This window comes from Arthrobotrys flagrans, assembly GCF_004000055.1.
Source record: "Arthrobotrys flagrans strain CBS H-5679 chromosome Unknown unitig_1, whole genome shotgun sequence".
NCBI classification, from domain to species: domain Eukaryota; kingdom Fungi; phylum Ascomycota; class Orbiliomycetes; order Orbiliales; family Orbiliaceae; genus Arthrobotrys; species Arthrobotrys flagrans.
In genome coordinates, this window is record NW_027137556.1 from 3,487,249 (window position 1) to 3,507,721 (window position 20,473).

A 20,473-nucleotide genomic window follows, 5' to 3' on the forward strand; every position below is an offset into this window, starting at 1 on the left:
AATTCTCGGTAACATTTGTTGGGTGGGGAAAAGGAAAGTGGGGCCAAACCACCCTGCACTTTCTTACCTAACGTTCGAACTGCTTGCTGCCAGTGGCCCCTCTAAGCGCCCGCCAATATCCACCAAACCATGTTTCGCCGCCTGGAACGAAGATCAACTGATTGCTTTTTAGAACCCATCGATTCTCGCGGAACTTTTTGGTAAGTCTGAGTGTGAAACTGTTGATTCGGAGGCTCGGTTGGATCATCAATAGATGCATGGGCTGTGAGGGTTTGGAGATTTGAAATATAGATACAACCAGTATGCAGCTTCATTTCAGACTGACTGGATATGAGACGATACCGATGATATTGAAAATGGATCTACAGAAACTAGAGGATTGTGTGGAAATAGGTTGGGGTGCCGCTATCTCCGCCGCCATCCGACGCCATGATGGTTGAGCCTTTCATCAAGAACCCATCTCCATCAGCCGGAAAGAGGCAATAGCGGGTTTATTCAGATCGATCCCGCTCGATTCATTCAAAAGTCGTTGATAGAAGGGAAAAAAATGAGGGTCATGTGTTGCATCTTCAAGCCGTTCTTGAAAATGTATCCCCTTTCTGCCAGGGGTATCCCGCTTCTCTGGATCCATGCGGGCAGGGGTTGTTCCCGCTGCTCATTGGCTCCTTCGAGCTCTGACTGCTTTGGAGCTAAAGTCTTTGGAAGGCCGGTTAGCCTATGAGCGGACGTTGACTGCCGTTTGTCAAGTAGACACTTGACTTGTGACTTGACTTTTTGTCTCTCCGTCGAGGAATGGGACATCCTGCTGGCGAAACCGAAGGGTGAGGATCTTTGAATCTGCTGCGCCCTTCCCCGGCGCAATTAGGGGAGAAGAATGAAGCATCACGACGACCCTTCGGTTAGGCAGTGCATCCGTAGGGCAAAGTAACGGAAGGCCCTCTTTTTTATGAAGGTCTAGTCCAGGTCCGGTCGTGCCTTTTTACCACATACTTCCCGAGCAATTGGTTACGAGCGCTTGGTACTAGCGATCTTTGGCCCTGAACCGTCGTCATTGATTGGTACTGACTAGCCAAGGTCGACAAAAGGCCAGTGTACGTGAGGTTTGCAGGCAAGCTATCTCCTGACACCTGTGTTTCAACATCTTAGACGTGCTTATTCTTTTTCCTTTTATTTCCTTTGGAGTATCTTTCATCCGAGTCCCTCTTTTACTCTTCGTCTTCCTTTGAACGCGATATCCACGGTTCCCCTAATCAGTCGTGGGGTCATATTAACCTCTTTTAGGTCTATCATCTATTATTTCGGATCTTCTAGCGATACCCATTCGACATCCTTGGTTGCGCTGGCTTTGCCTGCAAAACATCAGTACTTACAGAATCTGCACGCAAGATTGAGAAGAGCGCCACTATTTGACGATCGAACATAACGAGTTCGACGCCGCCGGATCCCTTGACAGCAGACCATTTATAGAAGCTTCGATAATTTCAACATCTCCGGCTGTGCGCGGTCCGGAAGGATTGCAGTAACCATTCCGAGGTACGAGCATTGATTAGGTTTGCCTCAAATTATTTATGTACGGACACTTGATGAAGTCGAATTCCCTTGAAAAATTTGCTTTAAAACAGCGTCTTCGAGCCGGTGCTAGAGCTCTCAAGGGTCGTACTTTCTTTCATATATATGTAGAGATGCTGACGCCTACGACGACGTTCTTCTGTTAAAGGTTGTTATAGGCGGACCAGTTCACCGGCAGATTATACAGGAGGGGCGATCCTCCATAACCCACGTTTCAATTTTATATATATATCCAACATTATAACATCACGCCAGGCATCTGAATTTGACAGGTACATTAACTTTCTTAGACGAAGATGCTTCATTGCGCATCGACAATTGGGGAGACGGCTCGGATATCGAGTGCGTAAATGCAAATGTTGGAAGGCGTTCAAGGCTCTAACTTTATAAATGCTCGCTCAACAGACAGGCACATCCATAGTCTCGTTCAAGAACTTGTCGCTGAACTGCCCATTCCGGATCATCTCGCGCTGTGTGCTGTGGAACAGGCGGGCGCCCGTTCGTTTATCACAATCGAAACCAGTCACCCAAGCCCTGGACAAAGGACTTGGACCCCTCGGCGGCAACCCCACCCCGAACAAAGAGACCATATCAAGGCCTCATCGACGGCGGCTGCAAAGCCCTTTGGACTATCGCTCTTATTTCTTTTTTCATCTATTCCTCACGCCAACATCCCACAAATTATTAACGGTAATAATTAATCGATTGAATTAATATCACATTAACGCCTGGACTCTTACCCCCTTCTTATTGTTGAATTGTCAAAGCAAAGCAGCCGTTTTCGCTGTCTGTTCGTTTCCCAGCCTTCGTTTCCCACGAACAGCTGATTTTCAGCGGGAAATTTCATCTTTCGTTTCCTTTGAACCCACCCCTTACGAGGAAAGATCCAGTGGGAAGAAAGAGGCAAGTCCCCACCTATCAGTAGCGCACTAGTGAACCCGCCCTTTTGATACAGCTTTTATCCCATTCTTTCCGACGGTCAGGTCAGCCCCGCAGCCTGTGGTTGGTTGGGCTAGGCCCGCTCCTGCTTCGAAATTTCGGTTGGTTGGGCGGTCACCCTGTTGTTTTTTCTATTGCCTGGCCTTCTCATACAAGGGCACCAGGCAGTTGCACCAAATGTCACATTTTCAATCCTTGTCGGCTCCGTTCGTGGACAAAGTGTCTTCGTCTGACGGGAGCGGTAATAATAATCTTTTGAACAATCACTACCTCCAGAACAATCCCACGATTCTTCAGCATTTGATCGCGAACGCGCAACAGTCTCCCGGTTTAAGGAGCAAAATCGCACCCGTCAAGTATCAGCGCAAAGGGAAAGAGGAGATATCGTTTGAGGAAAGCAGACGACGTGCATTGGCCGCAACCGAGCTCGCCCTCGCTTCACCCCGGACAAAAGCCCAATTTCTCGAACAAGAACTGAGCTGGGACAACCTCGACCAACGGTCCACTACACCTGAAGGCCGCCCGTCCACAGCGCAATTCTACGCGGACGAGGGACGAAACCATCAACAATTGCAGCAGCAACAGCAGGCCCAGTATCATCATCAACAACAACATCAACAACATCAGCAACAAGGTCAGAATTACTCCTTGCACGGATTCGCGTCGCCTGTGGGATCTGAGGGATCTCAGAATTCGTACTCCTCAGCGGACCGATCGATAAACGAACAGTCGCCCGCAACTTCACAATACATTGTCACCGGGGCCTCACCGCGACGGCCTTTATCCACGTCGAGTAACGAGTCTTTACGATCGACAGGGTCGAGGCCTGGATCACGACCATCGGAGCGGGGTAATAACACACCTCAACAACACCTGAAGAAATTACGCTCTGTTCCAGAGGCGGACTCTTCTGCGCGAAGCGGTGGGAATTCACAAACGGGAATGGCGTCCGAGGGAGCTTTGCCCGCGCCTGGCGCGAGGGCGGGAGGTCCGCGCTCGTCATCAGTCGATGCGGCGATAAGCAATATTTTCACACAAAATCAAACCGGCGAACGGACTCCGGAGGAAATTGCCACCCTCATTCAAGCTGCAGGTTCTGCGGAGGCTTTGATTTCTCACTTGCTGAAGGATAAAGCGCAGGCAGCCTCTCAAAATTCGCAGCTATGGAGGCTGGTAGATAAGCAGCGGTCGATGATTTTAAGCCTCAACCGGGACCTAGAAAAGGCAATGAAGGATAAGGAGAGGTATAGGAAGAAGCTAAAGGAGCAATTGAGTGCCGTACCGCCTCTTCCGGCTGGGGCAGATCCGAGATCCGTTGCTTCGCCTACCCCAAGCGACCCACACGACACCGACGCCGCCTCTTTGGATGGTCGAACTTCGATTAAGGAGCTTACACGGAGTGATACATTTTCCACAGTCGACGAGCACATCGCGCCTTACCCAATGTCACCGCAAGACGCAACAGCTCAAATATCTGGTCTTCATCAGGTTATGCCAGATGAAGAGCAACACATAGTGGGGAGTCTGGGGAATGGCCAGAGAAAGGGACCTTCGAATTTGGACCTTTCCAAGTCTACAAAGAGTAGTGAGCCATCGGCGCCGACACCTGGCATGCCAACGCCGGGCATGCCTACACCGGGTCTATCGAGGAAGAGGGCACCCGCACCACTGCAGCTGCAACAGTCGGCCCAAGGATTCTCGGTTCAAAAGGTAAGATCTTAGTCATCGTTCGGGCTTGATATCGGATATTATTTGGAAATGGTGACTAATCTTGATTATACAGGATGACCCCAAGGTACCCGCACCTACAGACCTGACCGAAGATCAGGCTCGAGAGGTACTTCGTCAACAGGAAGCCATGATTTCGCCTGGACTTCCAAGGAAGATGACGTTCGATGGAGGAGATAATATCAAGTCAACCACGCTTACGGCCCCACCTCGTGGGCTTACCCTTAAAGGCTCGTCCAATGCATTGAAGAGTCCGGCACTTGGACTTGGCTTGCCGCTTAGTCCTAGACCTGTTGATCGACCGCTTGCGTCACCATTGCTTTCTCCACGGCAGCCAAGGATGGAGGGTAGACTTGGAGGTCCACTATCCCCACCGCTATCCCCAAGATCTGGATTCCCAGGTTCCGCCGCCTCGAGTTTGGCCGGAAACCACAATGGCCCTTTGAGCCCTGGATTACTATCTCCAACGCGCCAGGCCACTTTCCTTTCTCAAATGGCCGAACAACCTGTTACCAACATTCATGAGCAACTCATGAACTTGCCGCAAATGGCCTCCTTGGCACGGGAAGTCAAGCAAGAAGAGAAGGCACCTGGTGACTTTGCCAAGGAAGCCAGTTCTTTGAACGGCATTGCCAAAGGCGGTGACGATAGGTTACTTATAGTACCTCCTGCATTGCAGACCATTGATGCCAAGGTCTTGTCGACGCGGATGAGAGCTCGAGGGGATTATGCAAAGGGACGAGACCAGATCGTTTTCGTCCTAGCCACATTCTCTCGCACCAACGGGAACGAGCTCTGGCGTGTTGAGAAGGACGTCAACACACTAGGAATACTCGATTCTCAAGTGAGGCAATTCGCAAATCCGAAGAACTTCACGGCCAAGTTGCCCAATATGACGTTGTTCACAAATCATTCGCCTGCAAATATCGAAGGTCGTAAAGCTGCGATCGAGGAGTATTTTGTGTCCATCTTGAATACCATTCCATTGGACCAGAGGGCGGGCCAGGCGCTTTGCGAATATCTTTCCGTGGATGTTGTCGAGTCGACGACAGGGAGTGATACGGCTAGCTTGCATAGTAATAAAGACAGCTTGTCTAATATCCCCTACCAACCCAGCGGCGACCGCAGAATAACAAAGGAAGGGTCGCTCAGGAAGCGAGGAAAGAATTTCGGTGGCTGGAAATCTCGTTACTTCATCCTTGAAGGTCCCATTCTGAGATATTTTGAGCACAAAGGAGGTTCCCACTTGGGTTCCATCCGTCTACCAAATGCTCAGATTGGGAAACAGTCGAATAACCAACCGCGCTCGGATAATCCTGAGGATGGCGAGAACCAATACCGTCATGCCTTTTTGATTTTGGAGCCGAAGCGCAACAACCCGTCAAGCTCCATAAGGCACGTCTTGTGTGCAGAAAATGATGCTGAAAGGGACGAATGGGTGGATTGCCTTTTGCAATATGTACACTATTCGGATGAACAGGACGACACCGCTTCGATAATCAGCGAGAGACGAAGGAACGACGATACCGCTTCGGTCACTAGCGAAAAAAGGAAAGCCAGCCTAGCCGAAGAAGGGCAACCCCAGCCGGGGGACAATCTAAGGGCGGTGTCCTATGAAAATATGGTCCAAGGCCAGGCACCGATCCATGGCCCACCCGCGATCGATAGAAGAAGAGATAACCCATCTCCTCTTTCGACAGTATCTACGGTATCGAAAATGTCAGACCACAGTGGCGAGAAAAGCGTTATTACGGGGATTGCGTCGACCTTAGGAGGCAAGTTTATAACAGGTGTCGCTGCGGATGCCGTCGAGAGAACCAAACACGGCAAGAAGAAGGGGGGACTCTTTGGTTTTATGCACCACAAAAACTCGGGTGAACACCACGCCACTCTAGACGGTGCCCCGCCGGCAACACCGTCTGCCAATGTACCGACCAAGATACCACCATCGAGAAGCGTCTTCGGCGCATCTCTAGGTGATGCCGTCGAGGTTAGTAAGCCGCCAGGCGTCGACTTGGAGATCCCGTCAGTCGTCTACCGCTGCATTGAATACCTTGATGCTCGCGGCGCGTGGCAGGAAGAAGGTATCTTTAGGTTAAGTGGATCCAACACAAGTATCAGGCAGTTGAGAGATAGGTTCAATACCAATGCAGATGTGAATCTGCTGGCTGACGAAGAGTACCATGACCCTCATGCCGTTGCTGGACTACTGAAGCTCTACTTGCGAGAGCTGCCGCATAACCTTCTTACCAGAGATCTGCATGGAGAGTTCGTCGCCGCGTTGGAAGATGACGACAAATCGAACCGAGTACCGCGTCTCAACCAGCTAGTCCACCTACTACCGATCGAGAATTTTACTCTCCTCAAAGTACTGGCCCAACACCTTATCCAGATTGTCGACAATGCGGCCGAAAACAAGATGACGGTTAGGAACGTCGGCATTGTGTTCTCGCCTACACTGAACATTCCTGCTGGTGTCTTCTCTCTGTTCATCTTGGAGTACTCATCGATCTTCTTCAAACCAGGCGAGGAAGGTTACGGCGAACACACCCATAACGCAAGGGAATTGGCCGAACCTCAACCTCAAGAGAAGACCCTTGCGCAATCGTACCCGGCACCGTGGACGCAGCAGTACTCGGGTCAAACTCAGCAACCACAATATACTCAGCCGGCGTACACTCACGCACCATCATCGCAACCCGCCCCTACTTCTAGCCAATCCAACCTTCTTGCAGCCCCTGTAACGGCAGCTCCAGGCCCAGGTCTTCCATCTACACCGCGTAGAATGAACTTCAATCTGGATTCCAAGGATGAGAAGAGCACTAGTAGCGGTGGCAATGGCAATAGTAATGCAGTTGGTATGGTGCCCCAGACGCCTACTTCTACCTTTTTCTCGAGCGGTGGCGCAATTGGCGGGAGCATGTCACTGAATAATAACGATAAAAAGAGTCGACGGCAAAGTACCATGTTGGGGTTGTTCAGCAGTAGCAAGTTTTCGGGACTGAAAGGGAAAGGAGCTAACAATGAGGAGAGTCGTAAGTAGTCCCTTTCGTTTTCTGTGTGATCATTTGGGTAGAGAGCTAACCATATCCCTGGAAATAGCGAATCCATTCGACGAGAATAGTATGTACGACGTATGAAAGCACTCGGTCGGTTTGACAAGTTACAGGTATTTTTCTCTTTAGTCTTTCTAGGATATACCCGGATCTATTTGCTATGCGTTAGAAAGTGGGTCTCATTTCTTTTATTTTCATTTCTTTACGACTTGTATGTTGGATGACGTTGATCTTTGAGAGCTGCCATTGCTGCCTTAAACTTGTGGTTTTGATTCTTTACCTCCTCATGTTCGTTTATACATATTTTGAACTGTATATTTGCTTTTGAGCCAATTTTGCACCTGTTGATGTTACTTTGGCATATTATTTAATAAAATGCATGTTACTTTGGAATACTATGTATTTTCGATTCAGCATGCAACTTTGCATTTGATCTTCATCTTGCACCCATTATATTACGGCCAGTTTAGCTCTTCTTGTTTTGCTATATACAGCCTTTAGCTTTCATTGCTTACACTTCTTCTTTTGGGAGCTGTAAAACTTGTGGTAGCGTTTTATATGTGTGTAAATGCATCTGTGGTTGTGTTGAGATAAGATAGCCCCATCGTTTAATTCTTTTTAATTCTTGTAAGTTTTGGGGACTCCCACCAAAATTGAGGGAGCGAAGGGAGTCCGTATACCTGTAGTCCGCTTTACCTGTGATAGCCCAAGACGAGAATAACATAATAGGAGAGACCACTAGTTGGCGGTAACATCTACGATCCTGTCAATTCGACTTTCGAATCTTATTTTTGATGTATTGTTCCTTGCAGCTGCAAGGCCCCGGTGTGTGAATATGCTCCTTGTATCACACTATGAGGTTCTGGCCTGCTAACTATAGCTACCTAGGTACCCAAATTACTTGTTTCTTAGTCTTTTGTGACATGATGCATCAATTGCGAATTTTTTGGTGTCGGGTTGTGAAGTGTAACGATAAAACCCCAGGAATCGACGGGGTTACCAAGAGCTAGTATTTTGGCTTCGAATTCTGTTGCAGGTTTGGAAGTATGCAGAGACACCGCCCGAATCTGCAAGGAACAGTACAGGACACAGAGTTAGTATAGCAAATGTGCTAAGAAACGGATATAGAAGGATATAAGGAAAATCGACCAAATTTCGCGTAACATTCTTTTATCGATAGTTCGTCTTCCCGTCCTGCATATAATGAAGTGTGATAGCCTAGAGATCTAGAATCTGGGGAGCTGGTAGTTAGTGCGCCTCATTATCAGGACGTACTAACGTTGGATAGGTTTCTTAATTGCAGTTATCACCCTGGGAACCGTAGACCTAGAGACGAGTTAAACTACGGAAGAGGCGTTTTTGCTGCGCATAAAGACCAAGATTTTAATTTTTTCGGCCGGAGTCCCACGGTCACATGCGGAGGGTATTCGACGGTGTTGGACGCTTTCAGGTCTCTTTCGTAAATTTTTTTTTGGAAAAAAAAATTTTAACTTCTGTTCTGAGGCTTGCAATTGGGCGGATCAGTTATGCCGAACACGAACTATGGTTCCTCGTCGTTAGCCCTTCTAGCGGTGGATAAAGCTAATGCAGGATACCCTCCTTGCATTCGCGTCCTGCATATTTTTCTGCTTCTAGAGAACGGTTCGACGAACTCCACCAGGGAAAAATTTTTCAGGTGACGTGCAGAGGTTTGATTCGAATAGCGTTACCGTCGGTTCGTCAAATCGGGTTGGAATGCGGATTGTGCATTTGCATTTCAATGATTCGAGCAGGTACAAACCTATCAGATGCGGGCCCCAAATCAAATACGGAATTTTAGATCACGACTCCAAAAGGTCGATGGATCTATAGTCTTCCCTATACTATTACCCGTTGTTAACGGTTTTTTCGGGTGGTGGTATAGCGTTGGCTTCGCACGAATCCTATGGACGAGGAAGGAAAGAAGCAAGCTTGCCCAGCACCTGGCTATTAGGTGGTAGTATTCTACGTTGGCGGTAGGAGCAAGCCCGTTTAACGAGGAACGCCCATTCTCAACGGTTAGTTATTTTTATACGTCCTCCACGCCCTTCTCGGTTGCCTGTTTTTTCATACTTCGCTAGGGTTTAAGAAAGTTACCTTTTCTTTTACAGCTGACGACCGTACGTATGCAACTTGGCTATGCGAGCTGTATGATTTAATTTCTGGCTTCACATTCATATCCACCATTTTACTTCTTCGCCATGCGAGTACTAGCAATACTAGTACACTTTTGCCGTGGTAGCCAGGTTTTGCCGTGTTCCCAGCATGGCTTTTTTGCTCCGTTTTCCACAGCGTCTAACTCTTTCTTTTTCCCACCGACGTAACAGTGCCTCGCCGGACTAACTTTTGGTCTTCACCAAGAAAACCTCAGCCTATCGACGGTGGATTTTGCCTATGCCCTTTTCGCCCAATCACGTTTTGCGTGGGCTGAGACCAGATGATAACCCGAAACGGGATATAGTGAAATCGTTGAACGGATATCGGAATATTACATATAAACTATTTGTCCGAAGCGAATTATATCGTAAGGATATATAAGTATAGTAACTAGACCGGGAACTTCAATTGCAAAAAGATAGCGCAAGGTTCCAGGAGGGTCTTCGACGCACCTTTGCAATCATTCTTATAATAACCCCATCATCATCCGAACATCACAGTTTTCCATCATCATTTTCACACTGGGTCATACGCTTCCCGTCATGAATAGAAGATCGGTATTAGGCCTGCCTGGTGGGCTGACAATGCTCAATATCAACACCGATCTAGCGGTGGCATACGGTCGTCGTCGAAGAGATCGAACGAGTTTTGATAGTATTGAATATGACTCTGCACAATTGTTAGATTATCAGCATCCAGCACCACAGGCACATCAGGACCCGGATCAAGAGATTGATCTGTTGAATGACGGTAGTCATTTACCGCTTCCGCCGTGGATTCCGCCGCTGCCTACGCCTCCTCAGCCGGTGTATCAGCAGGCGGGACAGCAGCAGATGATGAAAGGTACTACCCCTCTAAGAGTGTTGAATCTGGCGGGGTATACGGATGGAGATAAAAAGTTGTTTTACCCTGTGTGTTCGTATAAATGTAGCGGGGAAGTGCCGGAGAGGTTGTATGGTTCGGAGAGTTTGTCGTGTGTTTGTACGAATGCTAGGTTGTTGGATGAATTGGGGGTTTGTGTTAAGTTGGAGTGTGTGCATTATGGAGGGGATATGGAGAAGTTTTGGAGGGTGATGGGGAGGGATTGTGGGAGGATTGGTGGGTGGTTTAAAGGATACTTTATATTGGGCAGAGGATACAAGGCTAACGTTAATATTGTGGAATTTAGGACTTGATCTTGATAGAAAGTCGACGCCAGAGCTGAGGGAGCTATATAAAGACGCTGGCAATACGCCTGTGAGCTCACCTGCTACCCCTTGGGCCAACGATCCTCCCAGACTTGGGACGTCATGGGCGGCTAGCCCAAGCACCCCGAGACTGGGGAGTTTCTTTTCAAATACACCAACTACTCCTAAGCCGGGTTCATCATTCGGGTATAGCCCTTCCACCCCAAGACCCGGAACATCATGGGCAGCCAGCCCTTCTACACCTCGACCGGGTACATCATACACAAACAGCCCGACCACCCCAAGGCCCGGGACGGCCTTTTCATTATTATCTAGAGATACATCAATTGGAACTTTACCTGAGGATATACCGTTAACCATCATGGTTACGAAGACGGTATCAGTCGATGTTGAGACTGTAGCGGAAAGAAAAGCGATTGATTCGGCTGATTATAGGAGTATTTGTAATATTTGCTATTTTGAGCCTGGGAGTGAAAGAGTTGGGAGTAGGGGTTCTTCGGATAAGAGTGTTCACTCTTCTGTTTCTGAGGAGGAGGAAGAGAAGGTGGGAGAGAGGGTGGAGGATGTTAGGGAAAGGGCGAAGGTGGTGATGCCTACTATGCCTGTGATGCAGGAGGAGAAGAGGTATAATTATGCAGTATCTAATAATGGTATTGTTGAGATGAAGGGGGAACAGGGGTTTGGATTGGGTAGTAATGAGACGGTGGAGTTTTTGAAGAAGTTTGGGATGACGCCGAAGAAGGTTGTTGGGGCGGTGAAGAAGGTTAGGAATATGTTTGGGAGGGTGTAGACATACGGTTACAACAGAGTCTAGTCTTGTGTCGACATGCCATGGCTAGATCATTCGCCCAGAGGGTTAATAACACCCTTAGCGAGGAATATAAGGATATAACAGGGGGTAGGGGAATTTGTATCAAAGGTTGTGTTGGGCGGTCATTTTGCAACAAGCTTTTGACAAGCTGTTGGTAACAGGCGTTTTTTCGGGCTTTAATATCTTGGAGATTAGGCTGATTCTCGACGTTTTGGAAGCGAGGGTCCGAATCCACGATATCCGTTGATACCGAGGAAGGTTCTTTTGTTTTTTATCCAGGGTTCGGTTTATATCTTGTCGGAGTTTTATTTATTTATTATATATTTTATTTTTTTGTTAAAATTTCCTTTGTCTACTTGCGTCTTGTCGTGTATATAGTAACTAGCATTAGGATAGGATATCAATCAATAAAATAGGAACCTGTGTGTAAGCATGGGAATAAATTGACAAAGTTATACTATACATATATGACGTTGGCCATCACATGTCGATACGAGGAAGAGACATTGGATGAGCCAGCGGTTGGGTGAACGGCCGGCCTTTGTCAGCACTATCACAGGCTATATCATTAGTTGATATAGCTCCCCTGACGTAAACCGACGATAGGAAGAACGAATCCGGTTAGTGGGTGCAGAGGTTTCCCCATTCCGCACGCAGAGAGAAACAGAGGAAAAACAAGAGGCATCTACGGGCCTTACATGGCCAGACCTCCTTTCACCTTGCATGAGCTCCCAGATGCAGATGTCCTGAGGCAGCGGTGTATACGGAAGAGCCAGCTCCTCAGCCCCAAAAGGGGTAAAGTGGATTTATTGGAGTTTGAATGATGTGTTCAGGGTTCTAGTCCGAGCCAGTGACAGATGTCTCTTTTCCGCCTGGGTTTCTTTTGAAGCCTTCTTTTCGAGGCTTTCAAAGTTATTGCCTGGAAACCACTTGTACTCTTTTTAAATTTTAGATGTTACTGCTTTGGCCACCATATATAGGACGTTTGAGCTTGATAGTGATGTTTCTTGTGTCCTGTTTGCCATGAAAGATACATGCTAGCCAGAGATAAGAGTCAGCACAATCGACCTCTGACAAAAGAAGCCTGAAGTGATAGACAGATAGAACGAGCATATGTACATACTTCAAAGAGAATTTAAAGAAAGGGAAAAGTTTGTTAGCGTCGGCACTACTTCGCCACCATTTGATGTGGTTCCTGTTTGGAAATAGTGTTTGGTGTGTGGGCAAAGTCCACCCAAAAATTGTGTTTGTTGCAGTTGAGTGTGTGTGCCAACTAACTTTTTTTTTTTTTTTTTTTTTATATTGTTGCCTCCATCGACTTCAACAACCTTTCTCCTTCTTCTTCCTTCTTCCTTCCTCACCCACGAACTACACCTCCCATCATCACCATCATCACCATCACCATCATCACCCTCCCAAGCTTAATCTCGGGGGAATAAGAAGGCTTCTTTTTTCCTATTCTCCGTTTAATCCATAGACTGTTTCGCTTTTCTTCGTTATATCGTTTAATTCCCGTTCGTGTCTTTTGTTTCCTTCGAAAGAGACGTTCATTCCCAACGATATCACGAAACGATCGCTCTTCCTTCTGCTTCGGCTTCACGACTACGAGAACTCTCCTGTATCTGCTTCATTAGATACAGAAGTGTCCTCTTCCGCCCCTTAGCTTCGGTATTTTTCAGGTTTCATTTCCTAATAGACTGTCCTAGTTTGGCCTGCCAGCTAGAGCCAAACGTCCGGCATCGCTGTCTTCTGTCCCGATAGAAACTTCACATCGTCGAACACGCCTTCCATTCTTTTCTTTCCTTTTAATAGAGAAGAAGAGAAGAATCTCGACGAGATCTAAGTTACCGTCAAGCCCTCTCTGCGACTCTTGATATTGCTGTTCTCCTCGACACCTCCCCGGAGAACCTACTTGCTTAATATACACATCCTCCCTTCCTTATTTCCTTCCTTACCATCTGGCCTCGACTGCTGTTACCCTGGTGGTTTTCTTCTTTCTTTCAGCTTCGGAAGTTTTCGTTCTCGTTACTTCTGCTCTCCGACAGACAAACATTGCTACTATTTTAGCATTCATCCATCCAATCCTACCACACAATCTTCTCCTTTTTAAAACCCACTCCTTCTCTTAACAACCATCATTATGGCTGATCTCGTTAACGGCATGCAAGGCATGAGCATGCAAGATTCTCGTTTCGCCCCTAACGGCTCTGCTGGAGGTAATGCCCCTGGTGCCGGTAGGCCGGCTTACATCCCTCCCCATCTTCGTGCCAAGATGCAGCAACAGGCTGCTGCTCCGGCTCCTCAGCAGATAAACAACGGACCTGCTCCAGTCAACAACGGGCCTCCAGCTCCTCGTGGCGGAAACTCCTGGGCTCAGTAAGTAATCTCTATAATTTCCCCTGAACGTCATCTCATCGCGATGAAGCTTGTTTTGGCAAAACTCGGCGTTGCTGCCTCGTCTAGAGCAGTTAGAACGATGCCTGTCGTCCAAGAATCACGCGATTTACTTCCCATTTACTAAAAGTTCTAACATCTGCCTTTCACTAGGAATAACCAAAGCTCTGGTGGCAACTGGGCTAATGCCCCATCCTTCAACCCGAGCGCAGGTAGTAAATGGGAACCTCGCCAACAACAGCGGCCTTTTAATGAAAACGCGTACGGCAGCCCAGCCTCCGGCGGTGGCTCTGGCGGCGGCAACCGTGGTGGTGGTGCCTCCGGCGAAGGTTACTGGAGAGACGGCAAGCATGTCATCGGCAACTCGAACAGCAGGCTCGAACGTGAGCTCTTCGGTGTTCCTAACGACCCCTTGAAGCAATCAACCGGTATCAACTTTGAGAAATATGATGATATTCCCGTTGAGGCCTCTGGATCCAATGTCCCAGAACCGGTTATTGCGTTCACCAACCCTCCTCTCGATCCTCACCTTTTGACCAACATCGAGCTTGCTCGCTATACTGTTCCAACCCCTGTCCAGAAATACTCGATTCCAATCGTCATGGGCGGCCGTGATTTGATGGCCTGTGCCCAAACTGGTTCCGGAAAGACTGGTGGTTTCTTGTTTCCCATTCTTTCCCAGTCCTTTGCCACTGGTCCATCCCCAACCCCACCAAGTGCCCAAGGTGGTGGCTTCCAGCGCTCTCGCAAGGCGTATCCTACCGCTTTGATTTTGGCCCCAACCCGTGAGCTTGTCTCTCAGATCTTCGATGAGGCTCGAAAGTTCGCCTACCGATCTTGGGTTAAGCCATGCGTTGTTTATGGTGGTGCTGATATCGGACAACAACTCCGCCAGATGGACCGTGGATGCGATCTCTTGGTTGCTACCCCAGGCAGACTTGTCGACCTCATAGAACGCGGTCGTATCTCCCTCGCCAGCATCAAGTACCTTGTTCTCGATGAGGCTGATCGTATGCTTGACATGGGTTTCGAGCCCCAGATTCGTCGTATCGTTGAAGGCGAAGATATGCCTGGTGTCACCAGCCGTCAAACTCTCATGTTTTCGGCTACCTTCCCTCGCGATATTCAGATGCTCGCTCGCGATTTCTTGAAGGATTACGTTTTCCTCTCTGTCGGCCGTGTTGGTTCCACATCCGAGAACATCACTCAGCGTGTCGAATATGTCGAGGACCACGACAAGCGAAGCTTCCTTCTCGACATCCTTTCTGCCCACCAAGGTGGTTTGACTTTAATCTTCGTTGAGACAAAGAGGATGGCAGATACTCTCTCCGACTTCTTAATCAATCAGAATTTCCCAGCAACCTCCATCCACGGAGACCGTACTCAACGCGAACGTGAAAGGGCGTTGGAGATGTTCCGGACAGGGCGTTTCCCCATCATGGTGGCCACAGCTGTTGCTGCCCGTGGTCTCGATATCCCGAATGTTACCCACGTCATCAACTACGATCTTCCTACTGATGTTGACGATTACGTTCATCGTATTGGTCGTACTGGTCGTGCCGGAAACACTGGTTTGAGCACTGCTTTCTTCAACCGTGGCAACCGTGGCATTGTTCGCGAGTTGACTGAGCTCTTGAAGGAAGCTAACCAAGAGGTCCCTGCTTTCTTGGAACAAATTGCTCGTGAAGCTGGTTACGGTGGCCGCAGCGGCGGTGGCTCTAGAGGAGGCCGTGGCCGCGGTGGCGCTGCTAATCGTGACTTCCGTAAGTTCGGCGGCAGCGGCGGTGGTGGCGGCAGCGGCGGATTCGGTGGCAGCTCCGGTGGCTATGGCGGCTCTTCTGGCGGTGGTGGTGGTGGCTACAGCAGCGGAGGAGGCTACGGAGGCGGCTCCAGCGGTGGCTATGGCGGATCTTCCGGCGGTGGCGGCTACAGCAGCGGAGGAGGCTACGGCGGTGGTTCCAGCTATGGAAACCCTAGCGGTGGCAACTCCTGGTGGTAAATGTGTAGAAGACCCTTGCCCAGGATTTTGATGTCGTCGTTCAGCATTCGGTCATGACATCCGAAATCTTATATACAGCATCACGAACTCCTTATTCATCGCAAACATACTTTTTTTCTCGACCATTCTACCCTCAAAACCTTTCTCTCGATGGCTTGCGCCTGTCACACTAGCGAGCTTCGGGAGAAAATCACTCTGTCTTTGCAACTCATGGCGAAAGCAATTACTTTAATGAATCGGGAAAAGGGTATATAAAGGCGTTCACTGATGTTTTATGGGCTGGTTATCTCCGTTTTATGCTACATTTCTTCGTTTTCATTCTCGGTTTTTTGCTTTAGTATTTCCTGTTTTACTGTTTTTGTTTTACGAAATGACCCCTTATGACCTCGACCTCCTCGATACAACTTCTGTCTACTGTTTTCAAGAAACCAGAAAAGGATTCCCCATTATCTCGCTGTTGTTTCTGTCGCTTTTTCTTTCTTCTCTCATCTTTACAGCCGGCCTGCTTGTCTGAACGTTTAACGACCTACAAAAGTTTCGCAAGACCTTAACTCTGCCTTTACTCCTTTTACTTCTTTCCACTTTAAATGTTATAGACGTGGGAAACAAAAAAGGGAAGAGGGCATGGAGTTATGAGGTTTTTCGTATAAATCTTTGGTTTTCATAGAACATCTGACGGCGCAGGCGAGAAGAAAGGAAACAATCCGAAAGGATATGAAAGGAGCAGGGTATTTCCTCCTGACTATTCTGTCTGCAGCTTTTTCCTCACCCACAAAGTAATAGACCTTGTTTCTTTCGTGTCTTCTGTTTAGTCGTTTTTTCTTTCCTTCCCCCTTCCACATGTTCTCTGGGAATGGGAAAAGGAATAAAATTCATAATGGGAAGTCCGCAATAAAACATGTTCTTTGTTCAAAACCGTCTTCCTTTGCCTGCTGCGTAATTTTTTTTTCAAACTACATTAGACTTGGGTCCAGGGGCTACTTCGAATTCCTTTTTTCTCATTCAGTCGTAATTTTATTACTAGTTTCGCTTTTTTCTTTCTCTTTTAAACAATGGGAACTGTTTTTCGTTTTTTTACTATGCTCATCTTTTTTTGTACTTTAAATACACGCACACATACGTGGTGTTTTTCTACTTCTCAGAACACAAAATTATGGGATATCATGGTCTATGATAGATCGATCCCTAGAGATGGTGGAAGAGGCACTATTATCGCTATCAACAGTGGTATGCAAAACCCCTCCCTCTTTCGGAACGAGGGGAGAGGATGGGGATTTTTTTAGTGAGAGATGTTCCGACGTAGTATTTCATTATTGTAGATGCGCCTTGCTAGCCGTATTCCATGTATTCGACTTTGACCACTATTATGTCAATTACCCTTTGTAGTGAGAACGATATCAACCTCGAGATCTCAGCCGTTAACACCATTGGAAATTCCTGCTACAAACCATGTATACGGAGCTATGGCGGCGTTATGTTCATAGTGCACGAAGAGATTGAAGTGATTGCCTTTTTCTGGGAGTTCGTTCCTATCTTTCGAATTATTAACCCGGGGATACCGAGTTCGTTCCTTCGCTTATATATCTCCAGATAGATAGATACCAAGTTTGTATGCAGGAAGGTGATAATCAACTAGAGCAGACATGTTCAGGCAGCATCGTGTAGCTGGCGCAGTCTCCTTAATACTATCCAGCGGGGGACAGTAAGCAAGCCACAATGAAAAACATATACGTGTGTTCTAAAACTGATTTCATGATCCTACATATAGGACCTACCCAATCATGAAACCCATGTGGCCAAGCATGATAGTTGAAGTACAACCTTTAATCGAACAACAATGATTGGCCGTAATTACGGTATCGAAAATTTTTTTTCGATCAAGCTTCTCGCAAGCGGTCATGAGGCTAAGCTTTCAAACGTGTTGAAATTAGAAAATGCAACATGATGTTAGCTTAAAAATCGATTAAATCTAGGCAAATGAGACCACTGCAATTCGAAGATATCTGCCTTTGTATTGAGTAGATATACCTAGATAGGGAATAATAGAGACCCCTATAGATACCAGATCAAGACATCTATTATTAATTTTTTGCTTTCAGCTGGGGTGTGCGGCGCTCATATGATCGATCCATGGCCCCTACTTCAATGATGTTACACAGAACACTATTGGTTACCTTTTTTGGCAGCACAACATCAGGTCCTAGATTTTCGTGTTGTCCACTGATGCAAGGCTACGACAATCCTCTGCAGCCGTGGAGAAAGCATACCTTGGGCACCAAGAAAGAAATATGAGGCTTAGGTAGTCTCGCGTCGGCTTAGCTAATTCAAGGAATTCCTTGAGATTTTCTAGGTCCTAGGACTTTGTGTTAGGCTTGTGCACTGCTTGTGAGATAATTATTTAAGGGTGGAGAGAGACGCCCATTTCATTACATCGATTTTTCCTTTCTTTCTGCGACGAGCACGCCTTATTACCATATACACTTAACATCGATTCCAACTACTAAGAAAGATTTAAGCCCACTTAACCCCTTTACTCCTCTCATTCGCATAGGTAGTCAACAGAATTATACAAACTTCTGATGACCGATACCAAATGCCACCCCAGAAACTATCCCGTATTTGCGGGTCGAATTCGCCGACACCATGCTACAAACTAGGCAAGGAAACTAGGGGCCATCTTCAACCTCCCAGAGGATTAGACAAACCCTGTTTGCTAGTAGGGTGGAATCCGATAGTACTTAAGATGGAGTACCTCCCTAGCGACCTAGTCAGAGTTAGAGGACAACCTACCAGGGATATCAACGGCATGATTCGCTCGGTGCTCACCGAAGCTGCGCTGAAGCCTCCTAAACGGATCGGCTTAAACTCATTAATGCAGCTCTTGTTTGGGGACAGATACTACATGAGAGAATTGAAGTTGATTATCGGCTGGATCGGTAACCAAATCTTTTCTAATCGTTCCTCAAAAGAGAACGATGGAGTCCCACATTGAAAAATAAATAATATTAGGTCCTTTCGTTTCTCAAACCACCCGCCATTAAGATCTAAACAATACGAGAAGGGATTGAGAACTCGACCCAACGAAGACCCCAAAATTGATTATCGGATCCATACACCAATTATCGATTCGCAAAATTACAGCCATAGAGAAAGCCCACACTATTTCGGCTATCAATCGAAAGATACAACCATCTCAGGGTCAGAGTCGAAGGTAGAATCTTTATTCTACTATCTAATTCTGGGGCTGCTGGAGTTGAGAGTACTAGGATTGATATTGGTGTGGGATGGATGGTATGGCGTTTTGCGAAGCTCTTTTCGGGGGCACGATGTCCAACATTGCTGAGCCATTCCTAGGCCACTTCGACGGTTAGTCAGGCTCTGCATATATATCCCCACACGAAGCTTCAAAACTAACGTATATTTCCTAGAATTCTTTTTAACCTGCTGGGATAACAATCCCGTCTGCCACGATCCTAACTTCCAGAATTTACCTACCATTGACAATAGCCTAACGGCAACAATATCCAGAGTAAATACTACTGGACCAATGCATTTCTCAATGGTGACCCCTCTAGTCCAGGGGGGTCCAACCCCTCCTCCATCACAACCACCTTTTATTCAACCCTCGGAGGCCAACGATCTACAAATTCCACAAACAGATATACCCCAGAACTCAGAAGAGATCTCCGAATTAAAAACTCCAGAACAACTTCAAGTATTACCCACCGAAGCACTAGAAACCAACCGCGCTAGAATCCATAAATGCACGGAGCCCAACTGTGAATTCCAAACGCCGTGCGCAAGAACATATGGAAAGCATGTAAAACAAGCTCACGGGATTAAACCCTTTATATGCTCAGATTGTGGTACGCGGTCTGCGAGGGAGGATACTTTATCACCCCGAGCGCATGCTACGATATGTAAAATAAAGCAGGAGAGGTCGAAAATTAAGCGACCGAGAGAATTACAGGGTGTCGAAAACGCTGTTAAAAAGGCCAAAAAACGGGTATGTCTACCTGATGTACTAAATGAAACAGCTTCGAGAAGCACGTCACCTAAGTCAAGTTTGACTTCCGGGTCCGACCTTTCAATGCAGCCGGATAAGCCGCAAATCAAGATGGTACTTCAAAAGTTCGATGGTATAGTAGATGAGAATAGTTTGTTGGCGGAGCTAAGAGATAGATTGGCGGCTTTCGAGGAAGAGAACAAACAATTGAAAGAGAAGTTGAAAGATATGGAGATTGAATCAAAAGAGATGGAGTCGGAATTATGTAAGGCACGGCAGGGCCGAGAGTACTGGTATGAGTGTTACAAAGAGTGTGAAAGCAGGAAACGAAGGAGGCACGACGATGAGGGCGAGCTATAGTATTCTTTGTTCAACTTTTTTGATTATTTTAGTTTTGTGTTTGAGTGCGTAGAACGCTTTGCTCCTACTAATACTCTTTGGTTTCATTTGAATTGATTTGTTATATTACTGCTTTGACGCTCCGCATTATGTATTAACATCTGCTTTGTTTTGAAAAATGTGCGTGTTCTGTTTAATAGTAAAGTTATAGATCTCTATATTCTACTCTATGTGAGAGTTTGTTTACCTACTTACCGGAGATATCGTTGG

General features: G+C 47.1%; 4 protein-coding genes across 5 annotated transcripts; all 4 read left to right on the forward strand.

Moving 5' to 3' along the window:
- Nucleotides 1–2,685: 2,685 nt before the first annotated feature.
- DFL_009049 (uncharacterized protein) lies at nt 2,686–7,224 on the forward strand (the record flags this gene model as incomplete). The annotated part of the gene is made up of 3 exons (XM_067638873.1): nt 2,686–4,218; nt 4,292–7,094; nt 7,184–7,224. 3 exons carry the CDS (start codon nt 2,686–2,688, stop codon nt 7,222–7,224), a joined length of 4,377 nt encoding a protein of 1,458 aa, XP_067486718.1.
- A 2,827-nt stretch (nt 7,225–10,051) lies between these two features.
- DFL_009050 (uncharacterized protein) lies at nt 10,052–11,444 on the forward strand (the record flags this gene model as incomplete). 2 transcript variants are annotated; one of them, XM_067638876.1, is made up of 2 exons in its annotated part: nt 10,052–10,565; nt 10,636–11,444. In XM_067638876.1, the coding sequence occupies 2 exons, from the start codon at nt 10,052–10,054 to the stop codon at nt 11,442–11,444; spliced, it is 1,323 nt and encodes a 440-aa protein (XP_067486720.1). The 2 variants fall into 2 exon arrangements, with proteins under 2 accessions (XP_067486720.1, XP_067486719.1); XM_067638875.1 differs by having other exon boundaries at nt 10,052–10,310.
- A 2,161-nt stretch (nt 11,445–13,605) lies between these two features.
- Nucleotides 13,606–15,858, forward strand: DFL_009051 (uncharacterized protein; the record flags this gene model as incomplete). The annotated part of the gene is made up of 2 exons (XM_067638877.1): nt 13,606–13,841; nt 14,013–15,858. 2 exons carry the CDS (start codon nt 13,606–13,608, stop codon nt 15,856–15,858), a joined length of 2,082 nt encoding a protein of 693 aa, XP_067486721.1.
- Nucleotides 15,859–19,184: 3,326 nt separating this feature from the next.
- Nucleotides 19,185–20,224, forward strand: DFL_009052 (uncharacterized protein; the record flags this gene model as incomplete). Its single annotated transcript, XM_067638878.1, has 2 exons — nt 19,185–19,224; nt 19,287–20,224. The coding sequence occupies 2 exons, from the start codon at nt 19,185–19,187 to the stop codon at nt 20,222–20,224; spliced, it is 978 nt and encodes a 325-aa protein (XP_067486722.1).
- Between the last annotated feature and the right edge of the window lie 249 nt (nt 20,225–20,473).